Source organism: Cololabis saira, chromosome 8 (assembly GCF_033807715.1).
Source record: "Cololabis saira isolate AMF1-May2022 chromosome 8, fColSai1.1, whole genome shotgun sequence".
NCBI classification, from domain to species: Eukaryota; Metazoa; Chordata; class Actinopteri; order Beloniformes; family Belonidae; genus Cololabis; species Cololabis saira.
In genome coordinates, this window is record NC_084594.1 from 24065745 (window position 1) to 24086491 (window position 20747).

A 20747-nucleotide genomic window follows, 5' to 3' on the forward strand; every position below is an offset into this window, starting at 1 on the left:
ATCAGCCTGATCTGAGTGGATGGAGTCGCTTCACGCCTCTGATCCTCACATGACTGAGCAAGAAGGTCAAGGCGGTTACAACAGTTTTATTTGTTTGCGGTGTACAGAATCGATTTGTCTTGAACAAATACCAACTCCAAAGCAAAAATAAAACTAAAACAAAACAAAATAAAAACCACCTTAAACAGTTACAGGAATGTCTCACTTGGAGGGGAAATGAAAATATGTGAAGAAATGACAAGCATATAAACTTTAATACATGCAAAAACAACATTTAATGCTATATAAACATGGAAACAGAGTCCTATTTAACAAAAAAATAATCCTATTGCATCATGTGAGATTTATTTTCCAACTATCTGTGAACTCTCTCCCATCAGCCTCTGGTTCAAACAGTCTTCCTCTCAGTCTCAGTGTGAAGGTCCCTCTGGATCTTCTCCTTGGCCTCAGAGCTGGCAGGCTTCCTTGTGTTTAGGCCAATCCTTCACCTGGCACTCTCTATAGAAATAGATAAATAAAAGTTGACTGATATTGCAGGATAATAAACAATTAAATCTGTATTCCATCTGTGCCTCGCAACACTGAGCCAAGGTAACTATACTTTCAGCATCTTATTATCTCATTAGCAGAAACGGTTGACATACAGGTGAGTTGGAGAGTAAATACACTAATAACGTTCGGGTGGAGCAGCAGCAGCAGCAGCAGCAGCGGAGAGGAAGAGACTGGACAAAGTGGTGAAGAAAGCCGGCTCTGTCCTGGGCTGCAGTCTCCATCCTGTGGAGGTGGTGGGGGAGAGGAGGATGGTGGCAAAGCTGTCATCCATCATGGACAATGCCCCCCCCCTCCTCCACGAGACTGTCAGAGCCCTGGAGAGCTCCATCAGCGACCGGCTTCGTCACCCACGATGCGTAACAGAGAGGCATCGCAGGTCCTTCCTCCGCGCTGCTATTAGACTCTACAATCAGGCCTGCTCACAGTAGTAAACAGACAATAATAACACAGATGTGCAATATCTTTCTATTTTTACCTCAATTATTTATTATTATATTTATAACGTGTAATACCATCCCCATCCCCCATTCTGCACAATTACACTGTACTCCATTCATACATATCCTACCTGTTTTTTGCACTGTATTTATAATATCTCATACTGCACTATTTTTCTTCTTCTATTTCTGTATATACTGTATATATTTTTATATTTTATTTTTTACTTTTTTCTTTTACCTTTTTCTCTGTATGTGTTTGAACGTGTGTGTTGTGTGTACTGCTGCTGCTCAATGTGAATTTACCCACTGAGGGATGAATAAAATAATATTTAATCTAATCTACTTAATGATCCAGTCCAGTGTCTGTAGTGCTGCTGGTTTTACCGGTGGCAGTACCACTCTCCCTGACACCGAGAGCATCTCTTGGAAGCCTCCTTCCCACAGGATCCACATTTTGGCTTGTCAGGGAGTAAATTTTCCATCACATCCAAGTTGTATGTCTGGGCTAACCTGGTTAGAAAAAAACAAAACAAAATGAAAGTAATATTTTTCACAGTGATATTGCAAACTTAAATTGTTCTCTGTACTTTAGGCCTGTGTTCTCTTTGTTACCTCTGGGCATGTTGTCTCAGGTCGCTCTCAGAAAGGCTGAATATTTCTTTCACTTGATACTTCGCTATTGCCTTCCACTTCCCAGAGTTCTCTTTGACGATGTTGCTCCACATTTCAGGGATCTATAAATTACAAAAGAAAAGTTGAAGGGAGATGCACAGTAGGAGAAATTGGTGTGAACTTTGTGAACGTAACTGCACCTGCTCTAAGATTAGCTCTTTCTTTGGAGGCGTTGGGTCTGTAATGGCGAGATGAGCAAGGAAACGCCGAAGCTCCGCCAAGTTTGGTAGCTGATCTATCAGTACGTCTGTCAAGAAACTCCTGAGCTGTGGCACATGAATATTACAGCATCAGGAGCAGAAATGTTAGAGGCATTAGAATACAAGTTACACAGAGTGCATAAGAAGAAACTGTGATTACAAGAGAATGCTCAAGGCTCTCTGGTAATATCATTAATACAACAGGAAGAGGATACAACGCTTATAATGGGAGGAAACACCTTTGTCAAAACAACCCTTGGAAACTGAATCTCTGCTTCACAAGGGAAGGATGAGATGTGATGTTAGAAAACAACAATCATCTCACAAATAGCGCCGAAACATTGAGTTGATTACAATTTAAAAGCATATTAAACATTGATTAATTACAGCAAATAGCATATTACAAGGCCTTGAGCATTACTACAAGTTTAAAACTGCTCACAGCTGCAAAGACTCAGACCACATTCAGTTCACTGCATACCTTTAGAAGCTGGTTCTTGTTAAAACTGTTGAAGTCATATTTTTTTTGGCAGTCTTCCTTCAGTAAAAGATTGTGAAGGGAAATCCAGACTTGACCATCTAGTTTAGTCATCTTTGAATGGTCTTCAGCTGGGATCGTCTGCCATTTGCCATTAATGTACTTCTGTACCTGACCTGCAGTGTGAAACACAGAGCATGCATCAGAAGTAAGATGGATGAAAGAAATAATGTGGTTTCTTTCAAATGTGATGCGGACATTAAATAGTGATTTATATAGATATATAAATGCCTTTGAACTTCACTTCTTTTTAATTAGATTGAAGGTTCCCTGTAGCTCTGATGTGATAGATATGAGAGTGACATAAACTCTTTGAGGGATGCGGTGAGCTTTTAACAGATGTGAATATTTAAGGAGATATTTACAACTCAAGTGGTAAAGCATACCTTGTTTGGAGCAACTCCAAGGACAGGAGTCAATCAGCTGAACCAACACACAAGGCATGTTGTGCGTGCACAGCATGCGACTTACAACACTGATACTGTAATGAAAAACAAGACATACTTATTTTGTTGAATCCTCTTTGCTTCTCATCTTTGAGAACCTAATTAGACATTTACAATTTCAATCTCAAAATAAAAATGAATATCCCAAAGCAGTACCTCTCAGGGTTATATGTGATGGAGCACAGCACAGATACAGCTTTCAGGGAGATTTCAAACTCCAATGCAGCACTCTGCCGCTGCAGGTCCTTCATCAAATCAAATGAAATGCTGTGATGAATCACTCTGCGCCAAAGACTGATATAGTCTGGAGAAAGTATCAAATTAAAAAAGAGCTATACGTCTCTTAAGTTTACCTCTATAGGGGTACTGTGGACAAGTACGTTGGACTGGTCATGAGTCAGTGAACCCTCCCTGGTTGCTTCACTGGCCAGCAGGGTGAGTTTACGGTGGCAGTAATCCACCAAGTCAAGCAGAGAATCATCAGCTGCTTCACATGAATCCTGAATCAGAATCAGAATACTTTTATTATCAGTGTACCTGGGTACTGTGAGATTAGAGGCAGCATCACCTCTCCAGTGCAAGACAAAGAGCAGTAGTGCAAACAATAAGAAATATAAGAAATATAAGTAATGTAAAAAATATAAAAAAAGGTTAAGGTTTTTTTTTTTTTTACAGATGACAGTATATACAGTATATACATATGTAGAATATTGTAGAATATTGCACAGAGTCCGGGAGAAGTATTGCACAGTTTAAAGAGACAGTAACGAGGATTGATTCACAAGTTGTTCAGGGAATCAGGCACACAATAAATAAAACCTAACATATGAAAACGTTCAGACGACTCTACACTGCCTTGCTTTGTCAAACCCATGCTTTTAATAATTAAAAACATTCTGTAAAAATCTATAGTATAATTAAGGATATTTGAGAGCTTAATTACCTTATGAAACATTATTGTCTCAAGCAGGTTTATGATTGTGGCTTCATGGTGGATCTAAGAAGAAGTGGACATATAGTATGAATGAGAGCTGTAACCTGGTCATCATCAGCTCTCATCTCACCGTGCACTCACCACCATGTACAGATGAAAAGTGTCCTTGGGATTGAAGTCCTGCAGCTGACAAAAGATGGGAAACACTTTCTGCTTCCACACCTCCACGAGGATCAGCTCATGGATCAGGATGGGTATCTGAAAAGAGGAAGATACCATTCACCTCACTGGACAACCGCACGGCAGCAAGACATGTATCAGTTGTTATCATGTGTACAGTGGTGGCAGTCACCTTCCCAAGAGACACCAGCAGCTCCTTCACAAGCTCATCATGCATGGCTGAAACATTCAGTATTGCCTGCATGTTAAGTTTTTCAATATGTTCGTGCTGTTTGAACCATCTGTTAACACACAAGGAAAATAAGTGTGAGCAAAAGCGTATTTTATAAACAAATACATTATAGTCATGTGGACCAATCAAGGTCTTTGTAACGACTCTATTTTCTTTCACTAAAGTCAAAGCTGTTTTACGTGACACAAGTTGTATATTGATAATGTCTGATCTATGTTCTAAATTGTATTGACTGCGTAGGTAGGAATGTATGCAGGTTATGAGGCATGAAGGCAGCGGCGTAAATCTGAAGACAGATGTGCATAATAAAATAAAAAACAGCTGGTAAACATAAGAATGTAGGGCTTTTAAATGAGCAGAAGATTTTATTGGTTTGGTGATGTAAATATTTTATGACAACTCTAAATGAAGGAGAACCACATGTTTTCATGTTTTCCACAACCGAGATAGATTAAATTCATTTATTGATTCATTCCAGACATGTCAAAACCATTATATAACAACGTTAACTCTAGTATGAATCTATGCATCTAAATAGAAATAGATATACATATACAAACATGCATACACACACATTTTGAACATACAGAATCCCGTGGAAATACATTTATATATTTTAACTGAATGTGCACATAATAAATAAATCTATTAAAATAAATCTATTCCCAAGGTGCACACACCTATTTATTTATACATACCTATGTACATGCACACGCATAATACACAAAATCCTGTTTAACATGTCTGAAGAGCTGTAGGAAGAAGTACAACTTATTTATTCCTACTTCTTCTCAAATATTCCATCATTAAACTGATATTCATCTGGTCTTAGAGTCTTATGAATTTATAAACATAAAAAAAAAACATATATGCATATAAAGTAATGCAGAAGGTAATCTAATATTATTTTAATGCTAAATTTTAACGTTGTAAATTGACATTCAGATAGACTTTCACATCCAACTGCACACTGATACTCCTATACACATTCACACCCACATATACAGTGCACCCTGAAAGCCCAACACAAAAGTCTTACCCGTGAGCCAACCCTGGCACCAGCCACCCTCCTGTCCAGCCCCTGAGACTTCTCCACCACACAATGGAAGCACTCCAGAGCCAAACCCCGAGCATCGCCACCAAGGGCTTGAACACTCATGCCAGCGCGGTGCTCCACGCAAACACCCCAAAGTCCACAAGGACCCCCAGAACCCGGCCCCGCCCGGCCCGGCCCCGCCCCCATGGGCCACCAAATGGGACCCACTGCCGGAACACAAACGCAAACAACCATGGAACCAGACCACATGACAGAGGGACCAGGAAAAGAAAAGGAGATCCAACTACCTTCAGATCCAACGTGACTTATCCACAAACACACACCCACCCAAAATATACAATCATACTCATATGTACAATCCTATTTACAGCATTAGAGAAACCCATTTAACTTCACCTCAGATCATCATCCCTGTACTTGTTGAAAATCATCAGTCAGACTTTTCTTAAATGAACTCATGCTTGCACATTACTTCAGTTCTTGGCTGAGTTTATTCTAAACCTTCACACCACTGACTGAGGTGCACATTCTCTTCATGGTTGTTCGGACACTCCTGGTTCTGTAGTTCAGGCTTCCCCTGCAATCATCACCCCCCTCTCTATCAGTAAAGAGTTTCTGTATATGATCTGGTAGTTACACATTAGCTGAGTTGTTTGAAATTCTACCAGATCTGGGAGTTTATAACTCATTATTGTGGTCCTGGACCATGAACCATTCTGATGGCTCTTTTCTGGACTGTGCACAACGGTTGGAGTGAGGATTTGTAGGTGTTGCCCCAAACTTCCACACAATAATTCAAATATGACAAAATAAGTGAACAATATATAATATGTAATGCTTTGTGATTCAATGGATATTTAGCTTTACTGAGGACTGAAATATTTAGCTTGAACATGTTGAATGTGTTTCCAACAGATCTTGTGGTTGATCATTGCACCCAGAAACTTAATTTCATTAACTCTGTCTATATTTACACCCTCTATCACAACTTTTAAATCACTGTTCCCCTAAAAACATAAACTTTTTTTAATTTGTTAAATTCTGTGGTGATTTCCTCCTTAAGCTACTGTAAATTATCTCCTTCGCAGAAAATATTTATATCATCAGCAAACAGAACAAATTGTACTACTTTTGAAACTTTGCATGTCATTTATGTATAGAACAAAGAGTGGGGGACACCACATACAATGTCCAAGCATAATGATTGAAAGTCACCTATTATCACAACTTGTTGCCTGTTGCTTAAATAACATTTCATCCAGTGTAAAACCACTCCACTGATACCATAATTCTCCAGTTTTTTGTATTAATATGTCATGATTTATTGGGTCAAATACTTTTTTAAGATCAATGAACACCCCAACTGCAAATTTATTTTTGTCTATGGAGCTGGTGATTTCTTTTCTTTCTTTTCTATTAATTCCAGAACTGCCAACGATGTAGATCTTTGAGATCTGAATCCATATTAGTCTTCAGAAAGCAGTTTGTGTTTATCAATACACAAATCTGTAATGAAATTGTTTTTCTAAAATTTTAGAAAATTGTGGCAGTAAACAACAAGCCTGTAACCAGTGAATTGGTGTCTGTCTCCAGTTTTGTATAATGGGATGACTTTTGCAGTTTTCATTTCTTTTGGAAATGTCCCGGTTCTGAACGACAGATTTCAGCTGTTTGTCAGTGGTTGAACAATAGCCTCAATAACCTTTTTGAATATTGTCATATCTATACTGTCACAGTCAGTTGACACCTTGTTTTTACATTTACTCACAATATCTATGATTTCTCTTTCTTCCACAGCTGAGAAAAAGTGAGTTTGGATTTCTACCTATCGTTAGCCTCATAGCATAATTGCCTAATTCTAGGACATTCAAATACAACTTAGGCAAGAATGCAGTGCATGGAGTGCTGCTTGGGTATTTGCAAAAAAGTGTAACCCTCAGGTGCTCTTCAGTCGGGGAGATTCATAAAATGTTGTAGACAGAGAACTGAGGCACTCATGAGGGTAAGATTAATAAAATGCCTTTATTGGTGCATGGCTAATCTATTAAAAGTGTGTCACACTTTTAATAGATTAGCCATGCACCAATAAAGGCATTTTATTAATCTTACCCTCATGAGTGCCTCAGTTCTCTGTCTACAACAACTTAGGCAATTATGCTATGAGGCTAACGTTATTAAAGTCTTGTTCTATCCATCAGCTGATCCAGGATCACAAATTTGTTCTGCCAGCTTTGGTCCAACACTTACAAAATACCTTTTTAAATTATTAACCACATGATTCATATCATTAATAATTTCATAATTTTTGGTAAAATATTGTGGATAATTAGTCTGTCTAGAACATTTCCTAATGACATTGTTCAATATATTCCAAATACCTTTAATGTTATTTTATTCCTGTCTAATAATTTGCTATTTGCTATTTGCTATTCCTGTTTTGATATCCGTAAAATAGTTTTATTTTATATTTTTTATATTTATTCTCAGCTTTTTCCGTGGTATATTTTATGAATTATTAATAGAGTGTGTTCTTTTTTACAGGCATTTTACAATCCCTTTTAGTGTATTTCTTTATCTATCATACAATAATTTGAAGGTACACAAACATTACATATGCGTTATATTATTTATTTTATTTTCGTTAAATACTAACTCCCAATTCTGTTTAATAAGCTCTTCTTTAAATGCATTTATTGTCTCCTCTGTCTTCACTCTCACTTTGTCCAATATCCTGTTTATCTTTCTTGTAGCAGCTGTCACATACTACAAAAACTGGTAGATGGTCGCTGATATCATTGATTAATTAGTCCACTTATTGTTTTGTTGTCTATCAGATTTGTAAATACATTATCTATTAATGTGGCTCTGTGAGAAGTAATTCTACTCTGTCTAGTAATTTTAGGATACAGGCTCATTGGATCAATAAACTCTTGTGTTGGTTTGTGATTATTTGGATTAAGCAGATCAATGTTAAAATCCCCACAGATGAGGAAGACCTTCTGAGTTGAAGAATCTGCATGTCATGGTTCGGTTTAGTTAGGACCCAAGTGCAGGAGAGCAGGAGCCAGGAGTTGCAAAAAAAAGGGATTTATTCCACCAAAAAACAAGGACCAAAAACAAAAGAGCTGCTTGGCAGGATAATAAACTAACACAGGAACAGGGATCAAAACTGGAGCAAAAACAGGAAACATGGAGAGGAGCACAGTACGGTCCGACAGGGGACAAAGGAATGACAAGACAAGATATACTGAGGGGATAACGAGACATGACGAGACACAGGTGCAGACACAATCAGGGCAGATGGGACACAGGTGGGGCAAGACAGAAACTGAAGGCTGGGGGGAATGTCAACCTTGACACTGCATATGTTTCCTCAAACCAGTCTTTAAAGGTTTCTAACTTAGGCCCTGGCGTTCTATAGATGCAGCTTATAATGACATTCTTTTTCCTTTCCATATACATTTCTACAGATATACATTCAAATATATCATTCATCACTCTTGTCATTTTTTCAGGTTTTTGTCCACATGTATAATTACCCCTCCACCAGTCTTCCCCTATCTATAGATGTAGTTGAATTCATATTCATCCAGTTCAAAGTCAGCTCCCTTCTCAGTGCTTATCCACGTTTCAGAGATGGCAATAATACTGAAAGTACATTTGAACTGGCTCAGATAGTGCTTCATTTTGTTAAAGTTACAAGCTTCTTCTGTTGAAATGTGTAATAGAGAGACTCTTGTCAGTTTGAACTGTATTGTTGTACTGATCCTTTTTAAGATAATCTTCCATCCATCCATTATCTATACCCGCTTTATCCTTTGCAGGGTCACGGGGGTCTGCTGGAGCCTATCCCAGCTAATTTCAGGCGAGAGGCAGGTAAGATCATCTTAAAAAGAGTAAAATCCAGATAGGGTCAAAGAAAAAAAAGAAACCCAGTGAAATTGTGGACAAAAATGTCGTTAGGACGAAGACTCAAAACTAAAGATAACATCAAAATAATGGAAAGAGGTAGCGGATGACAAAAAGGAAGTTCTCAAGAGCAAAAGTGTCCCATGTGCCAAATATGTTGGTTCTTCTGTGTTGCCAACTAAAAACTTAAACCACTGACTGAGACGACACTGAATGCAAGTGTGCAGATTCAGCCTGTTGTGTCAAAATGTATCTAACTGTTAAGCAAGAAAAACTTCCAAAACATATAACCAAAGAGGTTAGAGCAAAGGCTAAGAGGTGAAATAATCTAACTGTTCAAATCTTTCTCCAAATCTCAGTCTGATTGAGCAGAGTGCTGATAGAAATGTGTGTTTCATAAAGACTTCAAATTATTTTCCACCAAAAATTTAAATATCTTTGCCTTTGCGCATACCTGTTACTAAATTCTAGCCAATCTGTCTTTAAAAGACATGTAAAGTCTCATGAAAGGCTGCAATAATTTGATTTGGTTGTGGAGAAATATCTGTTACATTCACTGGTCAAAACACCATGGTATTAAGGACAAAAGCTCCCCGTGACTGTGTCTTTACATCTCTATTTATACCAACTGTTTTTTCTGGGTGGAGCGAAGCCAAGCGGCTCTGTCCACTCCTGTTATGAGGCCTGTGCAGCACAATCTGCTGCACCTGCTGAGCCCTTAACTGGATCTGCAAATCTCAATATCTCACAACATGACATACCGTCAGACCTCGACTGCCCCAAGAAGTAGCACTGGGGCGTCAATTGGGTATGGCAAGGTATGGCAGCCGCCACAGCTTGGCTTCAAGGGAAAATGTAAATGTTTTTTTTCAAATACATTTATGGAATTACTCTGTGTCCATTTGTATTGATTATTCTATTACTTAATACATATAGAATAACTACAAATGCAAATCAGAACAACATGATCAATTTCACTACTTATTATACACTGCAAAAACACAAAATCTTAACAAGAAAATTTGTCTTATTTCTAGTTAAAATGTCTAAATTTAGTGAAAAAAAATCTCATTACATTTAAGACAAGACTCAAAAACAACCATTTTCACCTGTTTCAAGTAGATTTTCACTTAAAATAAGTGGAAAAATCTGCCAGTGGAACAAGATTTCTTTGCTTGTAATGAGAAGATAAATCTTGTCCCACTGGCAGATTTTTCTACTTATTTCAAGTGAAAATTTACTTGAATCAGGTGAAAATGGTCAAATTAGTAATTTTTCTGGTGATGACTCTTGTTTTAAGTGTAATGAGATGTTTTGACTAAAAATGAGACATTTTAACTAGAAATAAGACAAATATTCCTGGTAAGATTTTGAGTTTTTGCAGTGAGCGAGACTGCATTTTAAAAAGTTCCAATTTTCTTGACCACACAGATAAGCTACATAGACTTCTGTGATGAGTATTTGCTGGACGTGTTGAATGATACTCTAGTTCAGTTCTGTGACTCGTAACCTTGCCATACCTTAGCTTCCACTGAATTGACGCCACTGAAGTAGCAGTGGTTATATTATAAACAAATCACTGGGTTATACTATAAACAAGTGAGAGGGTTATACTATAAACAAGTGAGACAGTTATAAACAAGTGAGAGGGTTGTCAGTAGCATCTGAACTCCACTCTACAAAGGCCTGCTATAAATTTGCCAACTTCCTTACTGAGAAAATCTAGAATATTAGAAAAGCAGTCAGTCCAGGAACAGCTGAGTCTAATCAAACCCAGTTGGGACAAAATTACACAATTTTACCCAACCAACTATGAAAACTTGGGGGATATTATGGCTCAGCTAAAAAGCTTCTCCGGTCTCTCTGGTTTTCCTGCTCACCACAGCACTGAGACTGCACTTGCCAAGGTGTTCAATGACGTCCACATAAATACAGACTATGGAAGAACCACAGTGGTACTAGGTATTTATTTATGATGTATTTATTTATGACGTTTATTTATGATGTTCATGATTATGTTTTAATGTCTATGTGGGGTGGGGGGGTTGGGGCAATACGTGTGCTGTGTGGGTATTAATTTGAAGAACACCAGATGTGTGTCTTTAACCATGAGTGTGTGAGTTTTTATATGTTAAATGTTGATTTTATTATGTAAAGCACTTTGCTTTAGTATTGTATGAAAAGTGCTGTATAAATAAAGTTTGATTTGATCTGATTTGATATTATTGGACCTCAGTGCGTTCTCCCCGTGCTTGCGTGGGTTCCCTCCGGGTACTCCGGCTTCCTCCCACAGTCCAAAAACATACGTAGTAGGTTCATTGATGATTCCAAATTGCCCGTAGGTGTGAGTGTGAGTGTGTCTGGTTGTTTATGTGGCCCTGCGATGGACTGGCGACCTGTCCAGGGTGTAACTCCTGCCTCTCGCCTGAAAATTAACTGGGATTTGCTCCAGCAGACCCCTGTGACCCTGCAAAGGATAAAGCGGGTATAGATAATGGATGGATTGATGGACCTCAGTGCAGCATTTGACACCGCTGACTAGGGATGGGCGGTATGGACTAAAAAATGTATCACGATAATTTCTGGCATTTATCCCGATAACCATAAAAATGACGATAAAAAAACAAAACAATTCAACTCCACCTTTTTAACTATAAATATATCTCGCTCTCAGATCCGCCATGTTTGTTACACAAAAACGTCATCAACGGGAATTTATCTCTTTCTTTCTTTCTTTCTTTCTTTCTTTCTTTCTTTCTTTCTTTCTTTCTTTCTTTCTTTCTTTCTTTCTTTCTTTCTTTCTTTCTTTCTTTCTTTCTTTCTTTCTTTCTTTCTTTCTTTCTTTCTGGCTCATTTCTTTCTTTCTTTCTTTCTTTCTGGCTCATTTCTTTCTTTCTTTCTTTTTGGCTCATTTCTTTCTTTCTTTCTTTCTTTCTTTCTTTCTTTCTTTCTTTCTTTCTTTCTTTCTTTCTTTCTTTCTTTCTTTCTTTCTTTCTTTCTTTCTTTCTTTCTCCCTCCCTCCCTCCCTCCCTCCCTCCCTCCCTCCCTCCCTCCCTCCTTCCTTCCTTCCTTCCTTCCTTCCTTCCTTCCTTCCTTCCTTCCTTCCTTCCTTCCTTCCTTCCTTCCTTCCTTCCTTCCTTCCTTCTGCGTCGATTTAACGCAGAACCGTAAATCAGCTTTACACAAAAACCTCATCAACGGGAATTTATCGTTTTTACTACGAGATGGAAAATTCTTATCGTGTGGAATTTTTTTGACGGTTTATCGTGAACGGTAAAATATCGCCCATTCCTACCGCTGACCATGGTATATTACTAGAGCCCAAGTTCTCACTAGAACTCAGAAGGTGGACCACATCACTGCAGTTCTGAGGTCCTTCCACCGGCTCCCTGTATCTCAGAGAATAGACTTTGAAATACTTCTGTTAGTTTATAAATTACTGAATGGTTTAGGACCAAAATACATCAGACTTGTTACCATATCAACCATCCAGGCCTGTCAGGTCTGCTCTTTGTCCCCAGAACCAGGATGAAAGATGGAGAAGCAGCATTCAGCTTTTATACTCCACAGATCTGGAACAAACTCTGATACCCGCCGTTCCTTTAAATCAAGGCTAAAAACTAATTTGCTTACCAAATGCAAACCATTCTGAATTTAGATTCAAACTATGTTAATTTCAGTAATACACCGCAACTGTAGCTTGAGTCTAACTCTTCTTTATTATGCCAAGGCACTATAACTCATATTTTTCACCCCTTTACTTTTCGTTTTCACTATGTAAAGCACCTTGAATTGCATTATTGCTGAAATGTGCTATACAAACAAACTTACCCTGCCTTATAACATTACAATTATTCATAAACCGTGGTATCTAAATATTTTATGAATTATTAACTGGAATGGAAGAATTGATGGAAGAGGAAATGGTTTAACGAGGAGTGTGAGAAACAAATAAAATAAAACATATCTTGCTTAAGATATGTTTAGATATTTATGTGGATATTTATGTAGTATATATTATATGTTGAGAGGGATAGTTATAATGATGTAATATTATATATTTATTAGGTATGTAGCATATATATATATATATATATATATATATATATATATATATATATATATATATATATATATATATTATAGGGATATTTATGTAGTTTATATAGTGTATATTTATATTGATTTATATAATATTTGTATTTTCTAAATATTGATATATTTATGTAATATTTATATTTTCTATATACTTATATGGATAATTATGTAGTAATAGGCATGTTTACGTAGTATTTATATAGACTATATTTATATGGATATTGTGTAGATATAATATTAACAATAATGTAAATTCATAGTTATAAAGGGGTAGGAAGTAGGAAAAAGTGTATACTTCTTCCTACTCCTTTTTTCAAACATATGTGAATATGAAGATGTTACTGTTTTTTTTTTTTTACATAGGCCTACATGTTCGAAATAAAAATGTATTAATTCATTAATTCATTCATAACTGTATTTGTTGCGAGTACCCCATATAAATCAATGCGTGTTCTTGCTATTGGTTGCATCAGTGCTAGTCATCAATTTAAAAAATATTTTTAAAAAGAGCTGATTAACCTTCCTCTCGTAGTCCTCTAAAGTCAGTCTTACCTCGCAGAGCCCAACTCCTTGAGGGAGAAAGTTTCCAGACTTTGTACAAATCCTTTGACTTCAAACGGCTCAATAACCGAAGTAGTCATTGCTCAACACGATGACTAGTTTTATATAAAATCCTCAACAAGTTTGTCCCACTTATTGTGGATAGTAACAAGTATGGTGTAGTGTCCTGCTGTTGCCTAGGTTACCGAGCAACCCAATCGCAGGCGAGTGCAGTTTATGCTGTGGCCACAGGGGGGCAGTGGAGCACCGTCTAAAGGAGTTTTTCACCCAGGTGAAGCCCTGCTGTGATTGGCTAGTTCAGGGGCGTGATCAACAGCTTCACGGCAAATAGACCAATCACAGCGGAGTAGTGAATCCCTCCGACTGATCCAATGTAGTGTGGACCCTTGGTCAAAACAGCAGATTATTCAGCTGAAAAAGAAATACAAACCACCTACATTCACTTATATATTTTCAAGTAAATGTACTTAACTAGAAATATTACAACTATAAAAGATATATCAGCAAAATATAACAAAATAGGTATAAAATATATAGTCACTTGTGCATTACTGTGTAATTTAACTTGAATTAGGCTTTGCTTTATTGATCAGTCTAGAGATCAGCCGTTTTTTTTGGATACAATATCTTAAGTGCCTAAAGGAAGTGATTATCTACCAAATATGGTAAAAGGTTCAAATAAATTGTAAAGATTAAATAAATAAATGTACCTTGCTGTTAACAACATACAACTTATATAGTAGCTCTTTGATTAGATCAGCATTTTAATGTAATTAGTTGCATCTCTGCAGCATTTGCCTTTTATGGGTACAAACTTTTATTTAAAAGTAACATTTTAGATTATCTATTCAGCTTTGATTTATTAAATATAATCCAACCTGTGATATTCAAGAAGCCCTCAGCATCCCCGGGATGAGGTACTATTACAGAATGTCAATATGTTTTAATGCTATTTGAGGCATGGATTTGATGCAGTTTAATAAATACACATTCAATAATTGGCAAACATTTTCAGATTATAAAAATATTCTCAAGTGAGCGAGACTCGATCTCTCTTGCCAGAGATGATGAAGAAATTTATTTGGTTTGTTGTTTTTAGTAAAACGGGAACTCTTTTCTGTCATAAAGTTGGTTATGTTACAGGAATAACAATTTTGGGATGTTACCAGTCTCAGGAAAACAAAAAGACTGGAATTGAGCAAATAACCTTTTAAATAACCATCACTTTTCATTTTGTTGGATTTAACCATTACACAGGCAGGAAATTAGAAACAGTATCTGCTTGTACCATCTTATTTTTACTTATGTACAATACTCACATAATTCACGTTCGTAACTTAAAACACATGAATCAAAACTCTGTATGACAAGATAAAAAAATTCAAAAAAGGAAACACTGGATCATTTATACAGTCAATTCAGTGAAAATGTCTCCTGTACTTCCAAGATGATGTCTTCATATAGCATCATTTCCAGCAAATGACAATGTTGGGGTCATTTTCCAGACGTTCATCCAGCTCTTGGTAACTTATCCCTGGAAAAATGAGCACATTGTAGACAAAGTTATTTTTCCATCAATTGTAACAGTCAAGCAGAGCTTGAAAACCTACCTGTTTTGCAGCAAATCTCATCATAACTATGACAGCCAGTATAAAGTCGAGGGGGCCGGCTTCTCTCGTCACGGATCACCTTCACAGGATACTTCTGCAGTCGTCTAATGAGAGATTTCATCAATCCAAACTGGATCAACCTCCTGTAGAGAAACACACAACACATGTAAACTAGTGTCACCCTGACCTGACTTTCCAAGAGTTGTGAAGTTGTTTTTTTTCCAGAAAAAGATAAGCTGAGCAATATCGACCTCTCATCAACCCTTTGAAGCTGCTGTGAGTAGCGGGAGCAAAGGTCTCGCACCGTAGTTCCTGGACTCAGACCGCAATACAGCTGAAATACATCTCTCAGACTGGCACGTTTGTAACCTAAAAATGATCGGGACAAAAAAGAAAAGGAACTGCAGCACACTTCATGAAATAAAGAAACAGTTCATGCGTACCAATGACCGTTCCTTACCCTGCTTGGTGACGTAGCTGAGGCATTCCTCCTGAAGAGACTTATCATCAATGAGTTTCTGGACTTTGGGGGTTGTGCAGTACACATTAGAGTACTAGAAAGGCAGGTAGGAATAAAACCGTTGAATTAAATGAATAAATAATGGATAATAAATACAATCTAATTTGAAAAGGTTTGAAGTATTATTAAGTGTATGTTGTTTTAATTTGGTACCTGGAATATCGACACCAAAGTAACAACCCCATAATACCTGTGAGGGAGAGCAGATTTAAATATTTAACAGTTTTTTTATTGTAATGAGCAATATCTTTCAGGTCATGAAGTTCAACCTCACCTGAAGTTAGCAAATGTGATTGAAACGATCGTGAAGAAATTATGCCCATCAATAAGAAATTGTTTTTTATATGTGTGAATCACTGACTTATGAAGCAGGCGATTTTACTGTGGTAAGGTACTTAAAAACTAAAATAAACTTACAGGAGATTCTGCACCGCAATGCGAACAAGATTAAGCTCTACATCTGCTTCAGCAGATATTTTTTGGATGTGTCTAAAACCATCAACGTAGGGTAGGATCTGCAAAATAAATATATATATTAAAAGTTATCAACTTCTGCTGAGATCAATGACCTGCATTGCTGCATAAATAAGAACAATACACACTTCATCATGTTCTGTAAACTTTCAAATGTAATTTCATTACTGCATTGGACCAATAAATACAATCTTCTCCTGAATAAAATATTAATATATTGATAAAATGTATTTATTTATTTATTAATAAAACATATTGGTGGAATAGCAAATTAATCTCTTTGAGCAAAGTGATAACCTTTTCTGAATTCATCTTTCAAATTCTGCTGCCACACGTTGCTGATGCTGAGGTCCTACCTGTTGAGTGGTGAGATCCCACTGTGATTTGATAAAATGTTCTTTGCACTGAGTGAAGACAGGCACGTCGTACTCCTGAACAATCGGCGGGTCCTTTCGCAGTTGGATCAGTTTTAGGTGGATAGTGTTTGACTCATCTGAAACAGAAACAGACAAGACAGAGTCAAAACTTGAGTCCCTGTTGCCTTTTGGGTTTTGAGATGACACTTTAGAAATTAAACTTGTTTTCTAAACAGTGAACAATTGCATTAAAATGAACAATAACCATACCACCTGGGACAAAAAGAAATGTTGTGCAAGGAATGACCTGGAAATAATACCTTCTATTTGTCTTAATACTTTTCATTCAGCCAGAAGATTCTGTGGACTTATTGTTTGAATAATGGTGAGTAGTAAACTAGAAGTGAAACACAATTTAACAAAAATTCAAAATCAGCCTGGCTCTGAATTATAAATATATATAAGAAATGTTTTGCAGTGCAGCTTTGTATTTGACTGTCCTTATTTATTAGTTACTTACTTGCTGTCAATTTAAGGTTCATTTATATATTTTTTTTACCGAAGAAATAATGGATTTTAACTCTATTCAAGATATTTAAAACAAAATCAAGAGAAATATAGCAAATCAGACCATTTAAAGAATGATTCATCTAGAGAGGCTTAAAAGTTAGAAATACAGAGAAGGCTTTGAAAACACTGGATGAAAAATCAACATCATTATTGGTAAAGTTTAACCAAACACACCTCCACGAAATAGAAAAACATGGTCAAATTTGAAGAAATGTCACATGTGCATAAGGCGTTTTGTTTTCACCTCAACTTAAGGAATTCAATAAACAAAAAGCTAATCTGCTGGAGCTTTTAATGTACAGTAGAGAGACAGTCTTTTCTGATAAAACACCATGTACAAGGAATACTACAGCCAAGGAACTGAAGAACATCAATCCCATGAAATGCTCTCTAAATCTCTAAATCAGTGGTAACTCGTCAATCAAGCCAGATGTCATTATCTACTGTAGAGTGAGTGTTGTTTCATTGTTTTACTGATGCTCTGTTTACTTTCTTTTTCTAATTTTTTCTGTCACTTTTCTGTGCATATGCCATCACCCTGGCAGGTCACGTATTTAGCCTGAATCTGGCATATGTGCAGCCTGAACTCATGACCTTTCACTAAAGTGCATCTTTTCTTTAACACTAAAGGTACAAAACAAAATTACATAATAACAAAATCAAGTATGTTTCCTGTAACACACAAACTTAACATTCAGTCAGAGAATGTGAATATTTCAGACAGAACTAATAAACATACAAAATGAAATGAAAAAAATAATACCAATTGGTAAGGTGCAGGCTCCCTTGGCATTAAGCTCTTCTAACAAGGTTGACATAATCGGTAAGAGTTTCTGCTTGCTCTCCTCTTTAGAAATAAAGCCACTCTCCAGCTGCAACAAAGCAAGGCAGAACAACACAATTAGAGTCATATGTTCTGTATGCTGCCAAAATAAATAAATACAAAAAGAACACAAATGTAATCAATCACACTAACCTCCAGAGTGGTGAGGTACCCAGACAGCTTCTTGACGAGAGGTTCAAGGGCACATGTGTTGGTCTGTGCACCGCAAACAAAGCCGAGGTTAAACAGGAGGGCATTTCGACTATACTTTTTATGTTCGATGCACACAGGACAGCCGATTAACTTTTTCTCCATAGCAGTGCTATAGCAAAAAAGAAAGAAAGAAAAACAACGGTTAAGTTTTATATGGACAAAACCTCCAGACACAGAGACAGTTTCTTCCCCCAAGCTGTTGCTCTGATGAACTCTCATCGCTCATAGAGTCTCAGAGTAATCAATCAATGTGCAATAATAATAATAATAATGATAATAATAATAATATTACACAATCATATGCTGTAACTCAGCATATAAGCCTGCTCACAGTAGCAAACGGACAATAATAACATGTGCAATAACAAGATGTGCAATAACAACGTGCAATATCTGTGCAATATCTGTCTACCTCACACACGTCCTACCTGCTTTTTTGCACTCTTTCTTTTCCCGTACTGTCCTACTTTTTATTTTTCATTCCAATGTATATACTGTTTATATTTTGTAATTATATATGTTTTACTTTTTTACCCTTCCCTGCATGTGTCTACTGCTGCTGCAACAAAGTGAATTTACACAATTGAGGGAGAAATAAAGGATAACCTTATCTTATCTTATCATTGCACCTTTCAATAACTATGTCTACCTCATACTGCGGCACCTTTCACTTTTTTTTAAAAATTGTATATGTTCATAAGAGCTATCATTTGTCTACCGGTATTTACTGCACAGTGAGGGAAACAACCGTAGTCAAATTCACTGTCTTGTTTGACCTGACTTGGCCAAATAAACCTGATTCTGACAAGAATCATTAGTAAAAAGTAAAGAAAAAAGACGGAGCTATGTTGGACTACTTACACGGTTATTAACTTGTTTTGTAATTCTGGTTTAGTGATAATATACACTTGAACTGTGTCAAACAGCTCTCGTGAAATGTATTCCTCCGGGACCTGTCAGGAGACAACACAGGAGAGTATGTACACACAACATATGAAAAATAATACATCTTGACAGAATATAAAACAGCCTGCAGTTGATGAGAATATTAAGGGTAACTAGTCTGCAAATAGGCACAAAAACAATGAATATTAACAAAGATGACACAACAATAACTGAGGCAACTGCAGTCGCTTTAACCGCGGTTGAATTGGTTTGATATTGGATATTGGATATTATGAATTCAACACCCATAAAACTTGTGATACATACCCCTGATTTTGGTCAAACCACTTGTGATGTGTTCATGGTCATATAGACTATATATCACAAGAGAGTAATTATTATAAAATCACATTATGGGCTGATTTAATGAGGTTTAATGAAAACAATCAGTGTTATGTATCACAAGTTTTATGGGTGTTGAATTCATTAAACCTCATTAAATCAGCCCATAATATGATTTTATAATAATTACTCTCTTTTGATATATAGTCTAGATGACCATGAACACATCACAAGTGGTTTGACCAAAATCAGTGGTATGTATCACAAGTTTTATGGGTGTTGAATTCATAATATCCAATATCCAATATCAAACCAATTCAACTGCAGTCGCTTTATAACAAACTTGCTCACTTACCTGATATGTTATCTTTGGGCCCAGAGTAGGATGAAACTCACTAAAAAATATACACTCTATTCGAGTAGCCATCCCTATCATAGACCTTTCTGGAAAAAGGTTTTAAACTTATTTAAACAAACTTTGACAGATGTGCTTCTCCAGTTTGACTTCCCGTTTAGCTCTAAAACAACACGCACTAGCGTCCAGCTTTCAGCATGACAGACAAGACTTTAACTGAGTCTTATAAACCCTTAAATAACCCATAAATTAGTGTTTATAAAAATAAATCATGTCCTTCTGCTGCTGAACTGTATAACAACGACAAAGATTAAAACTCACAGCAATTTGCACAGACAACAACACTGTCTTCTTTTTGTTTTCTGTGCAGTCATTGGTGGTTGAGAAACCACGCTGTGTACACAGTATCGCCCCCTGCTGGACTGACATGTGAAACGCAACCGCTGCTGCTGCATTCACGAACTCAGAAAAGTCAGACAACGTTAAACATAAGGACCTGGGGAACGCAATGCATGAGCAACTTGGAGGATTTTAGCGTTAAATTATCGTTTATAAGAAAACACGTAATATTTTGGTCTTACTAATGTAAAACTAAGCCAACCAGTGTATTGATCATTGATCATTAACCAAAGGTTTTTCATATTTCCCACCGCATTTTAAGGCAGCGTTAAGGCTGATTTATGGGTCCGCGTTAAAACGACGCCCCCGTACGGGCGCGTAGCCGCGTAACCTACGGCGTAGGCTCTGCGTCGATTTAACGCGGAACCATGATTCAGGCTT

The 20747-nt window shown here is 36.9% G+C and overlaps 2 protein-coding genes across 2 annotated transcripts; both read right to left on the minus strand.

The window, feature by feature from the left end:
* Positions 1-314: 314 nt before the first annotated feature.
* zmynd10 (zinc finger, MYND-type containing 10) lies at positions 315-13899 on the minus strand. Its single transcript, XM_061728539.1, has 12 exons — positions 13811-13899; positions 4135-4243; positions 3924-4040; positions 3792-3845; positions 3202-3348; positions 3005-3093; positions 2789-2883; positions 2346-2518; positions 1805-1930; positions 1605-1726; positions 1377-1502; positions 315-498 (listed from the first exon to the last, which is right to left on the minus strand). Exons 1-12 carry the CDS (start codon positions 13897-13899, stop codon positions 447-449), a joined length of 1299 nt encoding a protein of 432 aa, XP_061584523.1. The 3' UTR covers positions 315-446.
* Positions 13900-14607: 708 nt separating this feature from the next.
* On the minus strand, positions 14608-20334 carry nprl2 (NPR2 like, GATOR1 complex subunit). Its single transcript, XM_061727348.1, has 11 exons — positions 19968-20334; positions 19247-19338; positions 18326-18494; positions 18113-18221; positions 16780-16916; positions 16367-16464; positions 16103-16139; positions 15890-15983; positions 15681-15798; positions 15430-15572; positions 14608-15353 (listed from the first exon to the last, which is right to left on the minus strand). Exons 1-11 carry the CDS (start codon positions 20046-20048, stop codon positions 15286-15288), a joined length of 1146 nt encoding a protein of 381 aa, XP_061583332.1. The 5' UTR covers positions 20049-20334; the 3' UTR covers positions 14608-15285.
* Between the last annotated feature and the right edge of the window lie 413 nt (positions 20335-20747).

Excerpts from the sequence above, each read along its gene's own strand:
- zmynd10 (XM_061728539.1), bottom strand. The coding sequence starts at position 13,899 with ATGACTACTTCGGTTATTGAGCCGTTTGAAGTCAAAGGATTTGTACAA. Across the intron at positions 4,041-4,134 it reads TGCTGGTGTCTCTTGGGAAG|ATACCCATCCTGATCCATGA; the intron begins GTGACTGCCACC and ends TCCTCTTTTCAG. Across the intron at positions 3,846-3,923 it reads CTTTTCATCTGTACATGGTG|ATCCACCATGAAGCCACAAT; the intron begins GTGAGTGCACGG and ends ACTTCTTCTTAG.
- nprl2 (XM_061727348.1), bottom strand. The coding sequence starts at position 20,048 with ATGATAGGGATGGCTACTCGAATAGAGTGTATATTTTTTAGTGAGTTT. Across the intron at positions 18,495-19,246 it reads CAAAACAAGTTAATAACCGT|CACTGCTATGGAGAAAAAGT; the intron begins GTAAGTAGTCCA and ends TTTTTGCTATAG. Across the intron at positions 16,140-16,366 it reads ATTGCGGTGCAGAATCTCCT|GTATTATGGGGTTGTTACTT; the intron begins GTAAGTTTATTT and ends TCTCCCTCACAG.